This window comes from Trichechus manatus, unplaced genomic scaffold (assembly GCF_000243295.1).
Source record: "Trichechus manatus latirostris isolate Lorelei unplaced genomic scaffold, TriManLat1.0 scaffold00027, whole genome shotgun sequence".
Classification (NCBI taxonomy): domain Eukaryota; kingdom Metazoa; phylum Chordata; class Mammalia; order Sirenia; family Trichechidae; genus Trichechus; species Trichechus manatus.
The window spans coordinates 14,414,161-14,432,887 of NW_004443963.1; the positions used below are offsets into that span (position 1 = coordinate 14,414,161).

The 18,727-nt window shown below is 48.8% G+C and overlaps 2 protein-coding genes across 6 annotated transcripts in view; both read right to left on the reverse strand.

The window, feature by feature from the left end:
- Positions 1 to 7,233, reverse strand: part of LOC101342074 (apolipoprotein L3-like) — a 44,982-nt gene extending 37,749 nt beyond the window's left edge. For 2 of the 4 annotated variants that reach the window (XM_004374024.2, XM_023729037.1), the window contains exon 1: positions 6,573 to 7,233. The gene's annotated coding sequence lies outside the window, so the exon portion shown is untranslated. The remainder of the gene's footprint in view (positions 1 to 6,572) is intronic. The other 2 variants (XM_023729035.1, XM_023729036.1) reach the window with 2 other exon arrangements.
- A 5,807-nt stretch (positions 7,234 to 13,040) lies between these two features.
- MYH9 (myosin heavy chain 9) overlaps positions 13,041 to 18,727 on the reverse strand; it is a 103,563-nt gene continuing 97,876 nt past the window's right edge. The window contains exons 35-42 of one of the 2 annotated variants that reach the window (XM_023729038.1): positions 18,531 to 18,659; positions 17,588 to 17,676; positions 17,365 to 17,488; positions 16,756 to 16,964; positions 16,050 to 16,158; positions 15,762 to 15,934; positions 14,764 to 14,790; positions 13,041 to 14,379 (exon numbers count right to left, since the gene is read on the reverse strand). In XM_023729038.1, coding sequence (XP_023584806.1) covers positions 14,262 to 14,379; positions 14,764 to 14,790; positions 15,762 to 15,934; positions 16,050 to 16,158; positions 16,756 to 16,964; positions 17,365 to 17,488; positions 17,588 to 17,676; positions 18,531 to 18,659 — 978 coding nt within the window. In that variant the 3' untranslated portion in view covers positions 13,041 to 14,261. The remainder of the gene's footprint in view (positions 14,380 to 14,763; positions 14,791 to 15,761; positions 15,935 to 16,049; positions 16,159 to 16,755; positions 16,965 to 17,364; positions 17,489 to 17,587; positions 17,677 to 18,530; positions 18,660 to 18,727) is intronic. The other variant, XM_004373814.2, reaches the window with a different exon arrangement.

Genomic DNA, 18,727 nt, shown 5'->3' on the forward strand with positions numbered 1-18,727 from the left:
GTTGTGAGATTGTTAACCACTGTCATTTGTAATAACTGTTAAATGAGAAACTATTTTGTTCTGTAAGCCTTCATCTTAAGTGAGAATAACAGCACAACTGGAAGAGTGTAGTCAATGTCACTGAACTGTGTCTGTAGAAATTTTTGAAACGGTGTATCTTTGGCTATGTGTATTTTCACCAAAAAAATAAAGGTTGAGAAATTAGAGGGTTAATATGTTGTGGGGTTGTTAACCAATGTCATAAAACAACATGTGTATTACTGTTTCATGAGAAACTCTTTGTTCTGTAAGCCTTCACCTGAAGTACATTAAAATATTTAAAAAAAAAAATGTGTCAACTTGGTTAGTCCATGATTCCAAGTATTGTGTGATTGTCTACCATTTTGTGATCTGAGGTGATTTTCCTACGTGTTGTAAACCCTATCTTTATGATGTTGATGAGGTGGGATTAATGGCAGTTATGTTAATGAGTTAGGACTTAGTCTATAAGATAAGGTTATATCTTGTGTCAATCTCTTTTGAGATATAAAAGAGAGAAGCGAGCAGAGAGACGGGGACGACATACGCCCAAGAATGTAGAGCCAGAAGTGCACATCCTTTGGACTTGGGGTCTCTGTGCTGAGAAGCTCCTAGAGCAGAGGAGATTAATGACAAGGACTTTCCCCCAGAGCTGACAGAGGGAGAAAGGCTTCCCCTGGAGCTGGCACCCTGAATTTGGGCTTCTAGCCTCCCAGACTGGGAGACAATACATTTGTTTGTTAAAGCCATCCACTTGTGGTATTTCTGTTACAGCAGCACTAGATAACTAAGACACCCTGCTTACCTTCTCATCTTTGCTTTTGGGTAAATGTTGACCATTTGGTCTCATATAGTTCTTTGTCTAAGGGAGCACATTACTCACAGATGATACTGTTTATTTTATAAGCCAATCTATCATTTCGCTGAAGGATGACTCATAGGTTATCTTAGGGTGATAGTCTCCGGGATTCCTCTAGTCTCTATCGGTTCAGTAGATCTGGCCTTTTTAAGCAATTTGAGTTTTGTCGTATATTTTTCTTCCATTCTATCGTGGACCTTCTATCCTGTCCATTGTCAGCACAGTAGGTATTGGTAGCTGGGCACCATGTAGTTCTTCTGGTATCAGGTTTGAAGAGGTTGTGGTTCACATGGGCTATTAGTCACATGGACTAGTTTCTTTCTTGAGACTTTGATTTCCATCACTCTCTTTTGCTCCACTCAAGTAAAGACCAACAATTGTATGTTAGATGGCTGCTCGCAAGCTTTTAAGACCTCAGACTCTACTCACCGAACTCGGATGTAGAACATTATCTTTGTGTACTATGTTATGCCAATTGACTAAATTGTCCCCAGAGACTGTGGTGTTAAGGCCCTTGAGCCACTAAACTAATCTTGTGAGTTCTTTGGCTATGTCTAGGAAGCCTCATAACTGTGCCCCCATGTGGTTTGTTATATATGTGTGAATTCCATGAGAATTTGAAATTCTGTCCTGAATTTTCCCCTTTGATCTAATGTACTTTTTTATCTTTTTATTATTCTACTTTAGAGGAAGGTTTACAGAACAAACTAGCTTCTCATTAAATTATTAGTACACATATTGTTTTGTGACATTGGTTACCAAACCCACGATATGTCAACACTCCCCTTCTTGACCTTGGGTTCCCTATTACCAGCTTTCCTGTCCTCTCCTGCCTTCTAGTCCTTGCCCCTGAGCTGGTGTGCCCCATTAGTCTCATTTTGTTTTATGGGCCTATCTAATCTTTGGCTGAAGGGTGAACCTCAGGAGTGACTTCATTACTGAGATAAAAGTGTGTCTGGGGGCCACACTCTCAGGGTTTCTCCAGTCTCTGTCAGGCCAGTAAGTCTGGTCTGTTTTTGTGACTTAGAATTTTGTTCTACATTTTTCTCCAGCTCTGTCTGGGACCCTCTGTTGTGATCCCTGTCAGCACAGTCAGTGGTGGTAGCCAGGCACCATCTATTTGTGCTGGACTCAGTCTGGTGGAGGCAGTGATAGTTGTGGTCCATTAGTCCTTTAGAGCAATCTTTCCCTTGTATCTTAGGTTTTCTTCATTCCCACTTGCTCCAGATGGGGTGAGACCAGTAGACTATCTTAAATGTCTGCTCACAAGCTTTTAAGACCCCAGCCGATACTCACCAAAGTAGAATGTAGAACATTTTCTTTATAAACAATGTTATGCCAATTGAGCTAGATGTTCCCTGAGACCATGCTCCCCACAGCCCTCAGCCCAGTAATCTGGTCCCTCAGGGAGTTTGAATGTGTCTGTGGAGCTTCCATGACCTTGCCTTGGACAAGGTGCGCTGGCTTCCCCAGTATTGTGTACAGTCTTACCCTTCACCAGTTACCACTTATCTACTGTCTATTTAGTGTTTTTCCATCACCACCCCTGGCCTCCCTCATAACCATCAAAGATTGTTTCTTTTTGTGTGTAAACCTTTTCATGAGTTTTTATAGTAGTGATCTCATACAATATTTGTCCTTTTGTGATTGACTTATTTCCCTCAGCATAATGCCCTCCAGATTTATCCATGTGGTGAGATGCTTTTCAGATTCATCATTGTTCTTTATCATTGCATAATACTCCATTGTATGTATGTACCATAGTTTGTTTATCCATTCTTCTGTTGATGGGCATGTACGTTGCTTCCATCTTTTCTGCTATTGTGGACAATGCTGCAATGTACATGGGTGTGCATATGTCTATTTGTGTGACATCTCTTATTTCTCTAGGATATATTCCTAGGAGTGGAATTGCTGGATCATATGATATTTCTATTTCTAGCTTTCTGAGGAAGGGTCATATGGTTTCCCAAAATGGTTGTACCATTTCGCATTCCCACCAGCAGTGCATAAGAGTTCCAATCTCCCCGCAGCCTCTCCAACGTTTGTTATTTTCTGTGTTTTGATTTGTGCCAGTAATGCCAGGGTGAGATGCTATCTCATTGTGGGTTTGATTTGCATTACTGATGGCTAGTGATAGTGAGCATTTCCTCATATGTCAGCCACTGAATGTCTTCTTTGATGAAGTGTCTGTTCATTTCCCTTGCCCACTTTTTAATTGGAATATTTGTCTGTTTGTTGTAGAGGTGTTGGATTTTCCTGTAGATTTTAGAGATTAGACCTTTGTCAGATTTTTCATAAGCCAAAATTTTTTCCCAGTCTGTAGGTTCTCTTTTTACTCTTTTGGTGAAGTCTTCTGATGAGCATAAGTGTTTAATTTTTAGAAGATCCCAGTTATCTAGCTTATCTTCTGGATTTTGTGTGTTGTTAGTTATGGTTTTTACCCTGTTAATGTTGTGTATTAGGGCCTCTAGCGTTGATCCTATTTTTACTTCTGTGATCTTTATAGTTTTTGGTTTTATATTTAGGTCTTTGATCCATTTTGAATTAGTTTTTGTGTATGGTGTGAGGTATGGGTCCTGTTTCATTTTTGCAGATGGACATCCAGTTTTTCCAGCTCTATTTGTTAAAAAGATTGTCTTTTCCCATTTGTTGGACTTTGGGCCCTTGTCGAAGATCAGGTGACCGTAGGTGGATGAATTTACATCTGGGTTCTCAATTCTGTTTCATTGGTCAATTTATGTGTTGTACCAGTACCAGGCTGTTTTGACTACCATAGCTGTATAGTAGGTTCTGAGATCAGGTAGTGCAAGTCATCCTACTTTCTTCTTCTTCTTCACTAGTCTTTACTTACCCAGGGCCTCTTCCCTTTCCATTCTAATGTACTTTTGACAGCTCTATCACGAGTCACCATGAGTCAGAATCAGCTCATTAGCAACCAACAACAAACAACAATTTTTTTCTAAGTCTTTCCATTTATTTCCTTGTGTCACCTTCCTCCAGGCCTGATATTTCATATGAAGAGGAAGAGAGAATTGTGGGAAGATATGGATCTCAGCTAAAATTTGAATATTCAATATTCCAAAGCTTCCCCTTTCATTGGGGCCTTGGGGCTCAGGTCCAGGTCAGGGTCTCAGGTCCCTTCAGTTTCATCCCATTCTCAGTCACTAATTGCTTGCAGGAACTTTTTGGGGGAGAGGGTGGATGTCCTTTCCCTACTGTACTGGAGGCTCCTTTAAAGGCATAAAAGAAGTCTTGTTCCTTTTTCTTTCTAGTAGGTACTCACTAAATGCGTCTTACTTTTTTTTTAAAAGAGTCTTCTCCAAAAAAAAAAGAAAAAAAACACCTAAAGAAATTAAAGCTCAAAATGTAAACCAGAAAGAAAAAATTCACAAACGTACTGGAAGAAACGATAAAAATAACGTTGAGTTGGGGAAACCTTTCTAACAAAGGCACAAATCCCAGAAGCCATAAAGGGAAAATGTGACAGATCTGAGCTCTTCAAAATAAAAATTGCGAAGGGCACCACCAACAAAACCAGATTACAATAACCAGGAGAAAACATTGGAAAAGCTCATAATAGGCAAAAGGTGAATATCCACTGGACGCAAAGATCCCACAAACCAACATGCAAAGACGGAAACCAATTTTTAAAACGTAGGTAAGAGATATAAACTGATAATTCCCAGAAGAAACACAAATGAACAGTAAACACATGAATAGATACTCATTTTCACTCGAAATTCAAAAAATGCAAGTTAATACAAAGAGACACATTTTTGAAACCTAAAAGGACACTTGATGTCCAGTTGGCGAGGGGATGGGCAGCACTCCCTCATTCCCTGTAGACAGGAGAGTATAAAAGGTTTCAGAGTTTTGGAGCATAACCTAGCAAGATCAAGCCCACAAATCCTAACAAGTGCCTACTCTCTGCCCAACAACCACTCCTAGGTCTCTAAGTGACAGAGACCACAGGCTAAGTGTGCAAGCACATGGATTTTAGGATGTTTAGTGCAGCGTTGTATTTAGCACCAACAGAGAGGGACATAACTAAATGTCCACTCTTAAGGGAGTAGATGAGGAGCCCTGGTGGTGCAATGCTTAAGCACTGGGCTGCTAACCCAAAGGTCAGCAGTTTGAACCCACTAGCCACTCCGCAGGAGAAAAATGTGGCAGTCTGTTTCCCTAAAGATTACAGCCTAGGAAACCCTATGAGGCACTTCTACTGTGTCATATAGGGTCACTGTGAGTCGAAATCAGCTAGATGACACACACAACAACAAGGGAGCAGATAGGCCCATTAGGGTCCTTTAGTACTAGGGAATACTCTGGAGCTGTTAAAAAAAATGAGGAATAAGAAGCAGCATATAATAAGACACCCTTAGAAGCCTGTAGGAGTCCCTGGGTGGCACAAATGGTTAAACACACAGCTGGTGACCGAAAGGTTGGAGGTTCAAGTCAACACAGAGGTGCCTTGGAAGAAAGGCCTGGTGATCTATGTCTGAAAAATCAGCCATTGAAAACCCTGTGGAGCACAGTTCGACTCTGAGACACATGGCGTTGCCCTAAGTCAGGATCGACTAAAGGACAAGTGGAAACTGGGAGTAGCCTGTAACAGAGAAGTGAAAATGCGAGACTCCCCCTAGCTAGGTCTCCCCAGTGTGTTGTGGGGAGGAGGAGAGGGGCAAAGGAGGAAGAGCAGGACAGAGAGGGGAAGGAGAAGGGAAGCCGTATGCAAGGTTTAAATTTTTTCATTTGGTTGTCAACATGTAAAATTTAGACACTTTTATACCAGATAATCTATAATTCTGAGAACCTCTTAAAATGAGACATCTGGTAAATTAGGCCCACACTTTACCCAGCAACCCTCATCTGCACCTGAGGGTGCTTCTAGTTTACCCCAGTTCCCCACGACCCCTACTTCCCCCTCACTCCCACTGCCCAGGCATTGCCAGAAGTTGGCCATGGGGTCAGCAGAGCAGAGAACTCTAACCCCATTATCAGCTGAAGAACTGAGGCGCAGAGAGGGAAAGTGATTTACCCAGGCTCACACAGCTCTCGGTGGGCTGAGTGGATGCCAACACCAGGCCTTCTGACTCTGGGATTTAAGATAAAATTTCTAAAGTAACAAGTGAAACTCTACTCTGTCCCCACAGACATTGTTACCTCTGGTAACAGCTTGGTCTGTGCCTTCCAGGTTTGTCTCTGCTTCTACAAACACACAGATCTAAGCACAGATTATACTCACACATGTGCAGTTTGGTCTTTTATTTTAAGATCACAAAGCCTGGAGGGCACTGTGGATACCATTCCACAACATGCCCTCCTCATGCCCTATGTCTGTGCCATCTTTTGATTCCAGACACACAGGACTTCCTCTCTCTTTTCCCCTCATCCGGCAGGCCTGAACAGGGGGCTTGTGGGGTGCAGGGGCTGGAGTCCTGCCATCTCCCTGCTCGGCCTCTCATCATGTGGGCAAGGCACTCTGGCCCAGTCCCTGCCCTCTCAGGGCCTCAGTTTCCCCCAAAGAGCCAGGCACAGAGCAGGTTCTCAGACAGGGTAGGTGGAACAACCTCTGGATTCCTTGTACCTCAAAGAAATCCTTTGCCCCCGTCAGGCCTCAGCAGCACCACCCCTTCTCCCCCTCCTCTGCTTCCTCCAAAGTGCCCAAAGGGTCAGATGCACCAGCACTTACCTTCCTTCTGGGGTCAACTGGCCAGGTCTCAGGCAGCTGGGAACCCATGCTGAGTCCAGGGGAGCTTTGTAACCTGTCTGAGCTGGCCTCCATCTACCACTGCTCATGGGCACACGGGGAGGGAGGGGGCAGAAAACCTGGGTTCAAATCTGGACTCTGCCATGAGGTAGCTGTTGACCTCGGGCCCATTACCGAGGCTCTGCTTTGATTTTTCCTCCTCTAAAAAAGGATGATGATAATCCTTTTCTTACAGAGTTGTGGGGATGAGATGGGTGGTCATAACTCTCCTCATCTCACCCTACCCCCCAGCTTACCAAGGAACTGTCCCCTTGCAAAGTTTGAGTAAGATCCGGCTGTTCTTAGGTGTGTGGACCGAGACACCAGCCTGAGTGTCCAAGTGTTTGTGAAGTCACCAGATGCATTCTCTCCACTTCCACATATGCTCAAACCCCGGAAAGGAAACCCAAAGCCACACCTCACAATAGCTGAGGTTAAACACACACTTTCGAAAGCTCTCTTGCCAGCAGCACCACCCTCAGCCCAGTCCCACCCCCTTGGCTGACCACTGAGAAGAACAAACCCAGGCCTGACATTCCAAGCCCTTCCTGGGGATCTGCAGGGTCTTCCAGGAGGAGCAACGCTCCAGAACAGGCCCAGCCCTACCACTAACTGGCTGTGCGGCCCACAGCAAATGACTCCCCTCCCCTCACGGACTCATCCCCAGCCCCAACCTCCTGTGCCCCTCCCCCAGCATCCCTGCCTATTCACCTCTGGGTCACCAGCACTTATCACCGTCCTGCACTTACCAGGCACTCCCCACGTACCTCCTTGAATGCCATGGCCTTGCTGCTCCTAGACATTTGTGGATGCAGGTTTATTGCCAGGAGTACCTACTTCTCTTGTTGTTAGTTACCATCGAGTCAATTCCGACTCATGGCGACCCCATGTGTGCAGAATACAACATCCCCATAGGATTTTCAAGGGTGTGACCTTTCAGAAGCAGATCACCAGGCCTGTCTTCTGAGGTGCCTCTGGGTGGGTTTGAACCACCAACCTGTCAGCTAGTAATTGAGCCCTTAACCATGTGCACACCCAGGGCCTCCTACAGCCGGGAAAAACCATGCCCATCCTTCAAAGCCCAGTCAGGCATCACGTCCTCTGACAAGTCCTCCAGCATCCTCCCTGGCAGCGTCCACTGCCCCCTGCTCTGCCCCATGGCACTGTGGGGGCGGGGGGACACTTTAAGTCCAGCTGCATGGACTGTGCTCTCCCCCTACCCCTTGGAGTCACATGTCTCTCTAGACTAGTTCTTCGTGGCAGGGACCGTACCTGGTTTCAAGGCCCATTGTGATGGTTAAGATTGTGTATCAACTTGGCTGGGCCATGATTCTCAGTGTTTATATGTGATCACTCCCATGATGGAATCTGCTGTGAGCAGCCAATCATTTGAAATGGAGTTTCCTTGGGGGTGTGGCCTGCATCTAAATATGAGCAGACTTTCTGGTTGTGGCTCCCTCTGGATCCTTAGCCGCCTCCTGTTCATCTGACCTCTGGGTTTTGGAACTTGAGCTATCAGCTTACCTGCTGAACTTTGAATTGGTCCATCTTCACAGCCAGTGAGCGGGAGCCCTGCTCTCCCCGACCTGCCAATCTTGGGTTCACCAGCCCCTGCAGCTACGTGAATCCAGAGAGGCCTCTATCCTGATCCACAAACTTGGGACGTTCCAGCCTCTACAATTGCTTGAGCCGTCTCCTTGATATAAATCTTTCTCTATATATATTTATACGCTTACTGGTTTTGCTTCTCTAGAGAACCCAGCCTGAGGAGGAGTACGAAGGAGTTGCTACATGAACCATCCCTCGGTACAATGGTGGACTGCAGAGGCACAAAGAGCTGTGCTGAAGACAGAGCAGCCCCTCCCAGTGTTCCCCACTGGATCTGGGACCCAGAGTCTAACACAACCCATAGGTTCGGGCAGGCCCCAGGGAACATTCTTGGGGGCTGAGGACAGTCAAGATGCTGGTAAAATGCTTCAAGGTCATCTAGGGGATCTTGTGAAAACACAAGTGCCGATTCGGAGGGTTTGGGGTGGAGCCCAAAATTGTTTCTAACCAGCTCCCACAGGCAGCCGGTGCTGCTGGTCCTGGGACCACACTTTGAGTAGAGAGGGTCTAGTGTACTTTACTTGACAGATACGGAAGCTGCTCAGAGAAATAGTGCAGTGCAATGAATTACTTAATCTGGCCCTTCTAGCCATGGTCTTTGTGACTGACACACATTGATTGAGAGGGACAATGCAAATAAGGTATATGGAACCTGTGATTTTTGGGGTTATGTGTCTACTTGGCTACACCATGATTCCCAGTATTGTGTGGTTGTCCTCCATTTTTGTGTTGTGGATCTTGACTTCTATACGTTGATGAGGCAGGATTGGTGTAAGTTGGGTCTTGGGTCACAGCCTTGCAGAAGGGCGTGACTCAAGCCCCTCTTACTAAAGTTACGCCCTTCCCTGGGGTATGGCCTGCATCTAAGATATATGTGTGTGTCCTGGCGAGGCTCTGTCTCTCTCTCTCTGCATCTGGATTCCAAATCTGGTTCATCATCAGCTGACCTCCCCAGAGGCCTGCTGTCTGACCTGCCAATTCTAGGATTCACCAACCTCCACATGCCCTTGGGCCGGAGGCCTATCATGTGGCCTGACTCACCAGCTTTGGCAGCCTTGTGGGTCAGCAGCTTGTGGTCTGAACCACCAGTTTGGGTTCCTCAGCTGCTGCGGCCACGTGGGTCAGGAGACGCCTATGCTTGATCCATGAATTTTGAGACTTGCCAGCATCCACAACCATATGAGCCATTTCCTTTATTCGTGAGTTCTGTGAGAATTTGCAGCAAATTAGGGAACCTAAAGATGGGAGGGAGAGTGCTGAGGCGGAAGGGAGTAATGCATGTAAGAGATGATGGAGTGGTACAGCAGCTTGGAAAAGTTGGACATTTGGGACATCTTTAACCTCTGCCTCATAGGAACCAGCTTTGTGTCAATCCTTATGAAACAAATTATTCGTTTAGGTAGTGACTTGTCCAGGGTGAGACAGCAAGGAGGCCCACATGAAGCTAATGGTCCACGGGGCGCATGTGCAATTGTTTTGCCAAAATTGGACCCTCTTCTTAAGCTGGTTCCCAGGTAGACCGCCTCCACCTCCGCAGGCTCCCACTGCTGCTGTCCTCCCTCGTCAGGACAAAGGAGTGTATCCCTCCATGAAGACAACGAGCAGACAAGACATGAAGAGTGTACATCCTTCTGTGTTTTGTTACTTAACAAATCGTGGTTAGTTGCTGTTGAGTCAGCTCTGCTCATTGCAACCTTAGGTACAAGAGAACTAAAGTTGCCCAGTCCTGTGTCATTTCCACGATCGTTGGTACATTTGAGTCCATTGTTGTGGATACTGTGTAGTGCCTTCCACCCTAGGGGGCTCATCTTCCAGCACTATATTGGACAATGTTCTGTAGTGATCCATATGGTTCTCATTGACTAATTTTTGGAAGTAGATCACCAGGCCTTTCTTCCCAGTCTCTTAGTCTGGAAGTCTGCTGAAATCTGTCCACCATGAATGATCCTGCTGGTAGTTGAAATACCAGGCATATCTTCCAGCATCATAGCTACACGCAAGCCACCACACTACGACACACAGATGGGTGGTGGACTTAACAAATTCCGTAATGACAAATACTTGTTAGAGTTTTGCAGTTGGCATTTTTTTCAGCCAGCTCTGCCTCCATCCTCCCAACCAACTTGAGGAGGCGGTGGGGCCAGGATCATCATATAGGTAACATGCTCTCAGCCCCTTTGTGCACCGGGCACCATGCTGGGTGCCTCACCCTTGTCACCTACTGCTCCACACAACCTAAGTGGCAGTTGCTATTTTCCCATTTTACACATAGTGGGGCAGAGGGTGGGCAACTTGTCCAAGTCCACCCAGGAAGACAAAGAGCTGGCATTGTAGCTTCAGGGTTTCTGAGCCTATCTCTTAACCTCGGACCCTGCTGAGGAATCCACCCAGAGACGCAATGCCCTTGCCCAAACAAACAAAAACAAATTCCGATTCATAGCGACCCTATGGGACAGAGTTGGCCTTCCCCATAGTGTTTCCAAAGAGCGGCTGGTGGATTTGAACCGCCGCCGTTTAAATCAGCAGCCAAGCTCTCAACCAATGTCCCACCAGGGCTCCGCATTTGCCAAAGAACACAGAAAATGGCAGAGCTGAGCCCCAAGCCAGGAGCGTCTGATGGTTGCTTGTTATGTGTGTATATATGCATGAATGTGTGGATGTATGGATTGGAAGGGAGGTTTAAGAAACAGCTGGGTATTGACAATAATTTTACAGTATAAATTGCTGGAACTTGTTACCAATGAGAGATTTAAGATGCATTTTGAAAAGGATGCATCAGTTAGTTCACTGTGTTAAAAATGAATATGCTGAGTTTGCTGAAATTATTTTAAAATCTCTTCTATTTCTGTCAACATACCTCTGAGACACTCTACTGAGGATGTTATTAAGACAACAAAGAAAGTTTAGATATATGTTGTCTCCTGTAAGTGGCATTGTCATCAGTAAACTGAATTTGTTAAAAACATTAATGTTGGCATACATGGATATATTCAAAGTGTCCACACAGGCATTTAATATAGGGAATCATTGTTTTCCTCATAACTTCCTTTAGTTATAATTGCAGAAAGACAAAAATTTGAGTGTACAGCAATTCTGTATATTAATCATCTATAAGCATATTCCCCTGGTAGCATAGTGGTTAAGAGCTATGGCTGCTAACCAAAATGTCAGCAGTTTGAATCCACCAGATGGTCCTTGAAACCCTATGGGGCAGTTCTACTCTGTCCTATAGGGTCACTATGAGTCGGAATCAACTCAACAGCAACGGGTTTGGTTTTTCATTTATAGGCATATTCAGTGAGCATGCAGTTTTTGTATTTTTTTCCCTATATGATATTGTTTTGGTTATTTTTGTTGAAATGTAATTTTACGCCTGTGAATCTAAAAAGAAAAGAAAAAGTGGGCTTCTTAAAAAAAAAAAAAAAATGCTGCGTGGCCAAGGCCCCAAAGATGAAGGCAGCTCTCCCTCTGCACCAGCACGGTTCACAGTGATGGGGAGACCCCTAGTGGATGAAGAGACATTGAGGAAAGGGGAACGTTCTGAAGATGAACTGCAGTCCTTTTGTAGCCAGAAAACCCCAAGCAACATGAAAAGGGGGAAGCACACAGCCCTCCAGTGCCCGGCCCCACCTACCTCTCCTGTGGCTGCCTTCCCAGGAACTGAAGTGGAACCTGCTCAGAGGTGGGCCAGGTTGCTGTTGGAGGCCTGGGGTGCACTGGAAAAGCTGTGTCCCACCTAGAGGGGTGCAATGGTCCCTAGAAGCCTTGCCGGCCAAACGAGGCAGCCCAGGGCACCGGCGTGCAGCCTGCTGTTCCCCTGCACTCCTTGATTCAGGTAGATGCCACATCCCTTCTCAGAGAAAAGCCTTCCTTCCCTCCTCTCCTTCTGGCCTCTGCAGGGACACCTGTCTTCTACTGCCTTGTACTCTCAGCACCTGGCAAGGGGCCTGGCTGATGCTCAGCACTTGTGAAGGGGATGATTGAATAACCAAAAGCTTTGCCAGCTGTGTGAAGAGCCTCCCACTCCAATAGTCACTGGCTCCCTCCTTCCTGCCTCAACATTCAGGACACACTTCCACAGGGCAGGCATTGCAGTTTGATGATTAAGGAAGCTCCCGGAGTCAGTGCTTGGGTCTCACTGGTGTCTCTATCCCTAGTGCCAGCTCAATGTCAAGCACATGTAGGTGCTCAATAACTGAACTAAACCAAGTTTACGTAAGACACACTTCTTGTTACGTAACCACCCTATCTGACAGAGGAGAACTATCCTATATGGTTTTCTAGGCTGTGCTGTTTACTGAAGAAGATCACCAGGTCTTTTCTCCCACAGAGCCACTAGGTGGGTTCGAACCGCCAGCCTTTGGTTAGCAGCTGAGCGCTTAACCATTGTACCACCAAGGCTCCTAGCATCCTTAAATCTGGCCAATCTTTCCACCTTATTTTTCTGCGACTGCCTAACCCCATCCGCGCCCATGGCCCAGCCACAAGGCACTACTGGAAGCACCTGGAAGCTGCACAAAGTCGCTGCCTGCTGCAGAAGCAAAGCCCAGCCCCTTACAGGCCTGCCCCCTCTGCAGACGGACAACGGGACACACGCATGTAGCACATGGTACTCTTTATTGTGACGCTCAGTGGAAAACACCTGTAAACCAGCTTACTGTAGTGGTGACAGCTGCAACTCATGCTAAGGCACTTTTATTATATAAAAAAGGGGGGTGGGAGTTCCATTCACTCCGTTGTGACAGCTACTGGGACCTGAATTCAGAGCTTTGTAGGCATCTGTAGCTTTCATATATGTTCATGATTCATTGAGTTTGTTTCCTTAAAAAAAAAAAAAAAATGCCTTCTTTGCCATAGTTAAGTCTAAATGCAGCATATACAAAACAGTTAAGAATACAGGTAAATTCAGCAACCAGTGTAGACCAGCGTAGGACAAGCCACTCTCTTCTAAACATGGTTCCAAAGGAAAGGCAGTGATAAAGACTTGGAATTCTATCATTTATGACAAGGGGGTGGGTAGAAAACCCCTTTTTATTTTTACTTTTAAAACAGATCTGTGTAGATAGACAACAGGTTTTTAAACGATACTGAGTCAACGGTGCCGATCAACTACCCTCGGCCCCAGTCCTGGAGCAGGTACAAAGCTGCGGGACAGCCGCTGGCCCTCACTAACGCTCTGGCTGTCAGACTTGGGACAAGTCCCTTAACCATTAAATAGATTTGGTCCCCGAGAGTATTGGGAGAAGCGCCGGAAGGCTACTGGCCGTTCCAGCTGGGCCCCGATGCCCAGCCTGCTCGGCCCCACAGGCTGGCTGTGGCAGGGACAGGCTGTTCTCAGCAAAGGAGGGGGATCATCATTGCACTTGAGACATTTTGCAATCAGGAAGGGGTCTGAGGACAGTTCACCCCCTCCCTCGCCCCAGCATTCCATGCAGGCACGGAAGTGGAGCCCCTGGGGCCTACTCTCTACTCTTGCCAAACCACCCAGAGCCCCTGAAGTGGGGGGCGGATGAGGCAGCAGGTGTGTGAGGTCACCACGTGTGATTGCCAACAGCAGACTGGGGAGGAAGAGGGGGTGCTGGTGGCAGGGTGGGGGAAGGTGCCGACCCTAATGGGGCGCGTCAGGCTATCAAAACTCCGTTAGTCGGAAGAAAACTAGATTCATAGAAAACACTCTGGCCCATCCCCAGGGGCCTGCCCTCCTTGACTCGCCATCTTGTGCTTTTTGGCAAGAAAGGGCTGGAGAGCCCGCTGGTCACTCTTTCCCAGGCCTGGGCCCTGGACCCTGACTCTTTGGTATCAGATTCTGGGAGGAGGGGAAGGAGTGGAGCTGAAGGGACTGCAGCAGAGGAAGCCGGGGGGACTGGCAGGCATCTGCAGGCCTGAGGTCTCTTGGCCTGGTGGGAACTGGGGACTTGGGGGGCGCGGTCACAGCAGTCCCCAGAAGGTGGACAGGGGGTGCTGCACGGTTAGGAAGGGGAGGTGGAGTCGTCTGTCCATCTTCGCAGCAGGAGAAGAGGAGACTTATTCGGCAGTTTTGGCCTCAGCCCCGTCCGCTTTGCCGTCCACCTCTTCGTCCGAGCAGTCACCGGCACCTTTCCGGGCCATTCGGCGGGGCACGACAAAGGGCAGGTCCCCACGCCTGGAGGAGCAAAGGTCAAGGGTCAGGAGGGCCGGGGTGGGGTGGGGGTGGGGGGAGGGCACACAACATAGCACACACATCGCAAGGTGAATTTTGGATGGAAACTAGGCACTTCTCCCCAGAGGGAGAGGCAACACTGAGTCTCTGGAGAAAGCAGGTAACCACACTTCCTGCGAAACATCCAGGTATCAGACATTTTAACACAAAACACTGGCATCAAACAGTCAAGAAAACAGGACTGAATTAAAAGGGGAGAGTTGCAAGGGTAGAGCGTTGCCTTCTGCAAAATGCCACCCTTTGCTCAAACTTATTAAAAAGCTGGTGCCAAGAGAGCGAAGGCACAGAGGTCTATGCGCTGCACATGGATTAACATTAAATACTGACCACGATGTCTGCTCTTGTTGCTTTATGCTAAAAAAAAAAAAAAAAAAGACTCCTGTGCAAATGAGGTAAAAATGAGAATTCTGGAGAAAAAGAAGCCCTGCCTCACCTTGGGCTACACTTCGGAAATCCTAACACCCCCTTTAGCAATGCAAAGATGCCCTTTAGTGTTTACAAGCCTTACAAGATTACACTTGCATATTTACTAGGCACTGGGGGCTATGTGCCAGGGGCTGGGCCAGGTTGCCTCCATCAACTTCTAATTCAAAAAGCTCAGCATTGAAAAGTGCTCATCGGGCTTACAGCAATGACAGGAACAGACTTTTAAAACGGAATGGGAATACAGGCTGGATTACTAACAAGTTCCAATCCTAAATCTGTCTTTAAATCAAATTGGTACCTATGTCAGAGCAGTTAGGTATGGTTCGTATCTAAGGTCACTTAGTCAAATGTTTGTCTTAGTATACAGTATACCATGTATCTTTCTATGCATAAAAAACATTAAAGCAATACTTGCAGATACACAAAAACATCTTTAACATAATAATACAGTAGGAATAATAATAATGTTTCAATGTGTGTCACAAAATAGCGCTCGTTTGTTGTTATGGACCATTGTATGTACTTCAAATTTTTAATATAATTGGCTTTATGGGGGCTGGTTTGCAACTACAGGTTGTACGTAAGTCCGAAATTCATAACCTGGAGATGGCCTATAATCACCAAGAGTTTCCTGTTTATTGGAAAGCTGGGCTAAGGCCCAGGAGAGCATCCAAAACCTCCGAGGCAGGAAGACCCGATGAAGGGGGCCCAGATGGCTCTGTGACTGACAGTCTTTCACTGAGCGTCTTGCCCACTGGCACCTGGCTTAGAGATGACACCAGGGTCACAGGCGCTGAAGGTTCTGGAGTGTGCTTTTCAGAACAAGCAAGCTTTTTAAGGAGAAATCATAAGGCAAAGGGGCCAGTGGGAAGCCGAAGGTCAAGGTCGGGCGGGCTCACCTGAGCTTGTTCTTGAGGGAGCTGACCTCGCGGTTCATAGCATCGGCGGTTTCAGTGGCGTCCTCCAGCTCACGCTGCAGTTTCCGGCGGGAGGCGTTGGCCCGCTGGGCCTCCTCCTCGGCCTCCTCCAGCTGCCGCTTGAGCTGCTTCAGGCGAGTGGACGCCTTGTCAGCCTGCAGAGACAGGTGGCCAGTGGCCCTCGTTAGAGGCTCTGGGCAGGGGCAGCCCACCCAGCCCCTCTCCCACTGTCGGGCAGGCGGGTCCCTGCAGCTTGGCCCTCGCACACACCTGGTCCTTGAACTGCTCGGCATTCCTCCGCTCATCATCCACCTGCAGCATGACGTCCTTCAGCTTCTTCTCGGCCCGACGCACCTGTTTGCAGGCCGCCTGGCGCTCTCTGTGCGGCACAGACATGGTGGCTCAGCAGTGAACACGGCTTCCAGACCCTCCTCCAGGGGTCCGGCCAACAAGTCACAAGCTGGATTACCCACTACCCGGGGCCTTGATGTGAAGGGTGACAGTCTTTACTGAACACCCACTATGTGCTCTGAACACCTACTGTTTGCTTTTGGCTCTTATCAGAGGCACTGTGACTCTTCCCATTGTACAGATGAGGTAACTGGGGCTCAGGGAAGGCAAGTGGCACCTCACAAAGAGCATGAGCTTGGAAAACGGAAAGCTGAGATTTGGGAAGTCTCAGTCTTACTGGGCCCATAAGATTACTGCCCATCTAGGCAGGAACCCTACCCTTGACTTAGCCCTCACAGCCAGTCATCAAACTTCTCAGCTTTAGGGTGGGCTACAGGCTCCTATTCAAACTCCACAGGGCCCCCATGAGGGCCCCATCAGGATGGAAGGAAATGGCTGCTGGGACTCAGGCTGGTTTCTGTCCTGGCTCCTGACCCGGCTCTGGGGACAGCACCCCAGCAGGGCCCGAGGGTGGCTCCAGGTCCTGGGCATCTACAGCTTGGGCGGGCTGGGGTGGGGCACGTACTTGGTCTCGTTGTCCAGCTGCTCCTCCAGCTGTGCGATCTTGGCCTCCAGGGCAGCAATGGAGGCCTTGTACTTGGACTTGACAGTGCCCTCCATCTCCTGCAGCTTGACCTTGAGCTCCTTGTTCTGGCGCTCCAACTGCTGCCGTGCATTTTCGTTCTTCTGGGCGTTGCTGCGCTCCAGGTTCAGGTCGGTGTTGATCTGGTCAATCTGTGAAAAGGAGGGCCGGTGACACGAGGAAGATTGGTGGGAGACATCCAGGGCATGGCCGCAGGGCACTAAGAGGGCAGCCGGATCCCACAGAGGGCCTCAGCCCCTGCCCCAGATAACACCAGGCCCTGGGGTGCAGGCTCCAGCTCTCCCAGGAAAATATGCTACCATTAATAAAGGTCCAGCAACTTGACTCCCGAGAGAGAAACTGTGGAGGACCTTTAAAGGTGCCACGACATCTTGCCCTTAAGCTATCAGCGAGCAGCTGACACCCAGGCCTGTACTTGTGCCAGCTGCCGTCTGTGAGGCCTGATTCACGTTGGGGGAGCACCCTGAGCCCTGGTCTCAGAAGCAGGCCTGGGCCCCGTGTGAGAGGAGCCCGGCCAACCTGGCCCCACACCTGCAGGTTTGCCTTCTTCAGCCGATCGTTCACCAGCTCCGTGTTGCTCTGCTCCTCGTCCAGCTCCTCCTCCAGCTGGGCGATGCGAGCCTCCAGGCGCCGCTTCTCCTCCAATGCCAGGGCTCTGGGCAAGGAGGGAGACGTGTGAGGGCCTGTCCCAGCAGTGGGTGCTGCCCCCACCACCCGCCTCCACACGTGGACACACGTGCTGCCCACGGCTCACCCTTTGCCGCTGCTATTGGCAATCTCGTCGGCCAGCTCATCCCGCTCCTGCTGGGCCTGGCGCTTGGCACGCTCGGCAGCTGCCAGCTCCTGCCAAGAGGACCCAGAGTGTCACGGCCAGGGCAGCCCACCTGCCTGAGAGCCATTCTCCCGAGTCTTGGCCCTCTCCTCTCAAACCCCTTTCCAAGCCTGCCTCCTCCACCAAGCCGTGCCTCAAGAACCCCCCCAGCTCACAGGGATAATTCTTCCCTCAGAATTCATAGCTTAGGCACCACATGTGTGCAAAGCCCCCTGTATCTGAGTGCCAAGAACTGAGCCAAGAGGCAGGAATGCAGCAATGAAAAAAGAGCAACCCAGGGAGATGGCATGGACAGAGACACCCTGCCACCTACTGGTCCCTCTGCATTCTGGTAGACCTGCAGTTGGGAGGGACAGAGGCCTGAGGGCTCTGGAAGCCTAAGCTATGAGGGCCACCCTGTAGAAAAGCATTTAAGCCTCGGACACGCTCCTGAGATGTGTGGTGAGAGGCCCAGGTGGCCAGGGGACACCCCGTGTAACCATCTGCACAGCAGGGGGTGAAGATTACCACAAAGCCTTGTTTCAGGCCAGGAGTCACAATTTAACTCACACACACATTTTAATCACACCAGGGAGTCATGCTACTTAATGAAACCCTGGAGGGAATTCCTTTGTAAAGCAATAACCACTCCCACCAACTCAATTCTGGAGTCTGGCTCCTTTGTTAGGAGACTGCTCAGGGGCTCAGGCTGGCCGAGTGGAGACCTTGAGCGCCACCTGCTGGCCAGAAGGAAGCTGACCCTGAGCTGCCTCCTGCAGCCCTGAGCCCCCTCCTGCAGCCCTGAGCCCCCTCCTGCAGCCCTAAGCCCCCTCCTACTGACCCTGAGCCCCCTCCTGAGCACCTCCTCCTACAGCCCCCAGCCTACCTCCTGCAGCTGAATCATCTCAGCCTCCATGCTCTTCAGCTTCTTCTCGTTCTCCTTGGCCTGTGCCAGGATCTCCTCCCGGGAGGCGCGCGTGTCCTCCAGCTCCCGCATGCAGTCCTTCATCTGGGCCTGGGGGTAGGGGAGAGCTTGGAACCACCACCCATGTCCACCTGCTCCACCGACCTCCACCCCACCCC